Source organism: Sinocyclocheilus anshuiensis, unplaced genomic scaffold, assembly GCF_001515605.1.
Source record: "Sinocyclocheilus anshuiensis isolate Anshui unplaced genomic scaffold, SAMN03320099.WGS_v1.1 scaffold715, whole genome shotgun sequence".
NCBI lineage: Eukaryota > Metazoa > Chordata > Actinopteri > Cypriniformes > Cyprinidae > Sinocyclocheilus > Sinocyclocheilus anshuiensis.
The window spans coordinates 784,872-790,520 of record NW_015551089.1 but is presented as its reverse complement, the minus strand read 5'-3'; the positions used below and the strand labels follow the sequence as shown (position 1 = coordinate 790,520).

At 36.7% G+C, this 5,649-nt stretch overlaps 1 protein-coding gene across 3 annotated transcripts in view; it reads right to left on the bottom strand.

Annotated features, from left to right (window-relative positions):
- The window catches only part of LOC107662596 (E3 ubiquitin-protein ligase UBR1-like), a 57,523-nt gene that overhangs the window by 27,554 nt on the left and 24,320 nt on the right, over positions 1 to 5,649 (bottom strand). For all 3 annotated transcript variants that reach the window (XM_016452668.1, XM_016452670.1, XM_016452669.1), the window contains exons 16-27: positions 5,004 to 5,184; positions 4,159 to 4,220; positions 3,959 to 4,069; positions 3,453 to 3,518; positions 3,231 to 3,332; positions 2,979 to 3,042; positions 2,405 to 2,529; positions 2,155 to 2,207; positions 1,942 to 2,044; positions 1,797 to 1,845; positions 1,274 to 1,428; positions 967 to 1,066 (exon numbers count right to left, since the gene is read on the bottom strand). In XM_016452668.1, coding sequence (XP_016308154.1) covers positions 967 to 1,066; positions 1,274 to 1,428; positions 1,797 to 1,845; positions 1,942 to 2,044; positions 2,155 to 2,207; positions 2,405 to 2,529; positions 2,979 to 3,042; positions 3,231 to 3,332; positions 3,453 to 3,518; positions 3,959 to 4,069; positions 4,159 to 4,220; positions 5,004 to 5,184 — 1,171 coding nt within the window. The remainder of the gene's footprint in view (positions 1 to 966; positions 1,067 to 1,273; positions 1,429 to 1,796; positions 1,846 to 1,941; positions 2,045 to 2,154; positions 2,208 to 2,404; positions 2,530 to 2,978; positions 3,043 to 3,230; positions 3,333 to 3,452; positions 3,519 to 3,958; positions 4,070 to 4,158; positions 4,221 to 5,003; positions 5,185 to 5,649) is intronic.

Sequence of the window (5,649 nt, the reverse complement as noted above, 5' to 3'; positions counted from 1 at the left end):
ATAATGCAGAAACACTCAAGCAAGCAAAACATGCGCAACGCGTGCACGTATTTGTACTGGTGCAGAATGAGAGGGAGTAGTACAGCCTAGCGCATTTCACACAGGCTGCTAGATTCACTTTCTCCAGAAAGTCGTGTATGCCTAAGGTTGAAAATAAATGATGTTTATAGTCAATGCCCCTATAAATGGTCTTATTTTTACGGTTTAGTTTTAATCCAAATGATGCATGTGCTAAGTGAGTGAACATCAAAGATCACACAACAGAATTGCACTCTCTCTCTCTCTCCCTACCGTAGACATCCATATACTTCATAGACATCCTTAATCTCTAATAACCATTCTGCTGTCTGTTGTTGGTGTTTCTTTGTCTGAATACGGCACTTATCGCATGCTGTGTGGTATCGGCGTTTGGTATCGGGGCATTTTAATGAGTACGAGTACAGGAGCTCAGTATCGGGCCCGATACCAGTATCGGTACATCCCTAATTTAAGGGTTAAAGTAGAACAACTACTGCAGTTAGGATACTGCCTTACAAGACAGCCGTCTATGAAAGTGACAGTGAAAGTGACGTGACATGTGGCCAAGTATGGTGACCCATACTTGGAATTAGTGCTCTGCATTTAACCCATCCAAAGTGCACACACACAGCAGTGAACACACACACCGTGAACACACACCCGGAGCAGTGGGCAGCCATTTATGCTGTGGCGCCCGGGGAGCAGTTGGGGGTTCGGTGCCTTGCTCAAGGGCACCTCAGTTGTGGTATTGAAGGTGGGAGAGAGCGCTGTACATTCACTCCCCCCACCTACAATCCCTGCCGGTATGAGACTTGAACCCGCAACCTTTGGGTTACGAGTCCGATTCTCTAACCATTAGGCTATGACTTCATTATGCTTTGTAAAGATGCAAAGCATCATGCTAGCTTTTGTGTTAATGATAGTTCAAAATAAAGGGTGAGATCTTACTTTGAGCTTTCAGACTAAAGTCAAAAGACACTTCCTCAGTACTGTTGCTTTCCAACTGTGTTTTTTCCTCCAGTAGAGCCTGGCCTACAAGGTGCAGTGCCTAAAGTCATACACGCATGTTAAAAATCACATTTCATCAAACTAACTTACCATGAAAATAGAAACAGCTAATGATATTCCATGGGATACAATTATGTTCTTAGAAATACAAATGCAATAATTATTTACATTTCAAAAATTGCTACATTCATGTTACTGAAACAGAACAAGAACTAAGGGAAATGGTGTGGAGCAGTAAGAGCCATACCCTCTGGATCATGGGTTCAGTCCATCGGCTGGAATGGTCCTCCACTGCTTTTTGGAAGATTCTCCTCAGAATATGGATGAAGATGTCACAGCAGAGCAGATACACTATGTTTGAGAATCCTGGACAGAAGGGAGGGGGCACTGGGGGACGGAGGGCTAAAATAGAGGAACAGCAGATATCACACCCCGTGTATTAACATCATTTTTTGTCAAACATTCTTATTTAAAATTCATAAAATGGGCAGTTCTAGCCCTGGCTTTTAATTGATCAATAAAGCATTCCAGTGCAAAAATCCACAACTGTAAAAGCTATAAAGCAACAGACCTCTCATATTATCATATAATTATCATTTAACTGCAACAAATTATTTTAATTATTTTATTTATGTATTCAAAATCACAATATTACATTTTTGTTTAGCATTTACCGTATTTTCCAGAATATAAGTCATGCTTTTTTATCATTTGAAATGTGCAGTGACTCCAAAGCAACTTATATAAAACATCAGTACAGATCGGCATACCTTTATCACTGCCCTCTTGGGTCCTCCTCTTCTTCTGAGCCTCTTCTGCCTAATATGTACAAATAAACATTTCCTTCCGTTTAAAGACTAACATGTATATTAATGAGAATGAGATGATAAGTGAGACAATGGGTGCACCATGTACCTTACTATGTTGAGGTCTGGAATAATGATAGAAGAAGGGGTTAAACTCTTTCAGACATTCCTTTTTCAGTTCATACAAGCCATGGCCTGACACTCCTGGTTTCCTAAACAACATTTAATAAAGACTTTGGAGTACATGTCGCATTGCATAGACTGTGTAATAATTGTGTGATAACTGGTATAAACATCTAAACATTTAGTGAAATGCACTTACTTGAAAACAGCAACCTTAGAGATGACCGTTTCAAGCCATGTTTCATGACTTTCCTGTGATGCAATCAAAAAAAAAAAAAAAAAAAAAACCGGTTCATGAAGTTAGAAAACAGAATGTTTATAGTTAATTTACACACATTCAGATGCAATTAAACTGGTCAGTTAATGTACATAAATCTCTGGCTGCCACAATTTACTAAATGCGAAATGAATTACTCAAAACAAAACAAAAGCATTAATAAATGGCTTACATTTTCAGGCAGGCTTTTAACCAGGCTGCTATGAGCCATGGCTTGAATACAAAGCAGATGGATGACCTCCCTCATAGTCACATCCTCCTTAGTCACATGACTGATTCCAGGTACATACCGTTCACCTGCATATTTCAATTCAATTCTAATTTATTTGTACAGTGCTTTTCACAATACACATTGTTTAAAAGCAGCTTTACAGAAAATGCACGTGTCTACATTACAATTGACAGTGATCTGCTACCAGAAGTGAATATGTCCAAGTAATGTTCATTTCACAAATTAACAGTTCAAGATAATAGAATCATACAGTTAGCTAACATGAATTAATTTCAGACAGAAGCTCATTAAAGCGATTATTAAAAGTGTGATCATAATGATTACAATACAGAGAAAATTTGGCAGCTGTGCATATAGATTCAGATTGGCGTATTTCACATGCAAAATATATATATCAGAGGCAAAACAAAGGCAGTGTCTCCAGTCAACTCACTTACATAAAACCACTTATAACACATCAACTAAAGGCAGCAAGACCAAGACTTTCACATAAAAGGTCAATGTGAGAACTTGCCTACAATGATGATAATCAGGTAAAGCATCTCTTCTGTTAACCTATTCCACTGTTTCAGTACCTCCTGTGTGATGAAAAGGGGCACAGAAACCAATCAAAATCAACCATAATCAATGACAAAGAATAAATAAATGATTTATTATTTCAATAATTTAAATATAAATTATTTATTTATTAAGCGTGTATTGATTAGTTTTGGAGAAGCTGAAACTACATATTCCACTTGATCTCACTTCATCCTCTCTTACTCACCTGATCTTTACTGGAGGAGTTGCCATTAAAAATATCAAAAAGTTCAAATCTCAGAAGAACAAGCATCAGGAAATGATTGGGGTCCATTTTGGAAGCAGCAATCTGTGGTTGGTCAGAAAATGTCATTAACTGAATTAAAGTATTTTTAATTTCGCAATTATAAAATTTATGTTATATTATTATTTTTATATTTCATATACATTTATGGTTTTAAGGACATACCTGCAACATGATAATATCCTTATCAAACATTTCATCCCTGCACTTAAGATCCTGATAGTAATACACCTAACAGAGGCAAATATCAGCAAAAGTTAGAATATGTTCATGACGCAACACAACATAGATATTTGCGCATTTAAATTCTGTTACATAGTTTACGTTTATTTTTTTCCCCTTTTCACCCCTCCAATATACAATACATACGTTCATACATACTTTCACAAAATAAATACAATTTAGACAGCCCCAATAACCATTAAAAGCCATTTCACGCCATATACAGTTGTTACAAGATGTTAAAAAGAAATAATGGATGTGTTTGAAATACCAGTTGATGATCCAACAGTTTTTATTTGGAGACTTTTTTCATGTTCAGATTTAGAACATTAAGGTTTTTCAGAGAATTACGAATTATTGCATTTACAAATATTCTCTACTTTCGTGTTTCAGTTAATTTTTTTTTTTTAAACAACTTGTAAAAACTGTGGAACTGGTGGAGCTCTCACCTGGCTGACGAGCGACAGGCCGTTTCTGCGCCACATGTCAGCACACACCTGAGCCGCCAGCACAACACAGCGCAGAGGCTGCTCCGCCAGCTCAGTGAAGTTCAGCTGCACCTGAAACGCATACAAATACACACCTGTAACCCACAGTGCTAGACATTCACACGCTACAGATTCATTTGATTAATTAATGATATACTCACAGTATCCACAAAGTCAGGGAGGTATTGGATTGCTCCAGACTGGCACAACAGCACATATAAACCTGAGATCAGATACAGACTGGGTTTAAATAACAGATACAGAGTATTGCAGTGACCAAAAAAAACAAAAAAACAACAATATTCATTGGTACACTTTCATGAGTTCAAAAAATTTACAGAAATACACAACCATTCAACATTCTGGGTTCTGTAAGATTTCTTTTTGTTTTGTTTTGAAATAAATTAATAATTCTATTCAAGGCTGCATTAAACTGATTAAAAGTAACAGTAAAGGGTTTTAAAGATTTTACAAAAAGACGCTACAGAATATTTCTATTTCAAATAAATGCTTTTCTTTTCAACTTTTTTCATCAAATAATTCTTAAAAACAGTTGCTTTCAAAAATGATAAAACATTTTTTTTCATGTTTTAATATTAGAATGATTTCTGATGGATCACGTGACACTGAAGACTGGAGTAATTTAGAGAAATGTAAAAAAAACAACTTTTGAACGGTAGTGCATGCATGTTATTCTTTGGATGAAAAATTATGAAATGATTGCATTTCATATCAAAATTCAATTTTTGCTGTAGTCTAATTTTATACATTAGTGTGTATACATACTGTAGTGTACACATTAAAATATATTAAGAAATATTTGGGGGTCAAGGGTTAAGAAATGCTAGTTGACATGTTCAATTTTGAAAAAAGAGACTAATGTTAGGGGGAAAAAAATGTGTTGAAAAAAGGAAATATTTTTTTAAATATTTAATTTTAAAATGTCACCAGCTAGAAAACCTCAAAAGTATGACTTCTGATACAGAAATTCAACAATTCTGCTAACCGGCCAGGAGTCTGGAGATGGGCAGATGGATGGAGACGGGCTCCTGGGAGACTTTATACAGCCGTGCGTGGAGGATCTGCTTGCACATGTAGCTGTCTGTTGGCTCGCTGCAGAAGGGCTGGTTGGTGCAGGACATTAGAGCTCTGTGACACTCCTGAAAGGCCAACAACAGAACCCTCTCCTGTGGGTAAATAACACAACACCCACACACACACACGTCCAAACAGTGTCACATTTCCAGGTCATTCATTAACCAGTGGATAAACAAGATTTGTAAGCTAATCAGTCAAGCAACAGTAATGGCTTTAAAAGTAGACTGTGGTCTATTTAAGTGCTTTGTCTCAGCAATACATACCGTTTTAGCATAGAGTTTCTAATAACTAAGTAGAATACTTTGACTTATGTGAGCAGTACGTTTTCATTTCAACGCCCATTAAACTAACATCACAGCATTCACACTGGGAGTTTGCCATGTGGTGTCACATCCCATTCATTCAAATGAAAATGCTCCACTCATGGATGTTTGAATTCACTATGGAGTATCATCACTGCAGTTTCATGTTGTACTTTGCAACCACTGTTTCCTGACATCATCCGCTTTCGGAAGCCCAAACAAAGACGTTTGGGCACGGAGGTGAAAAAAAAA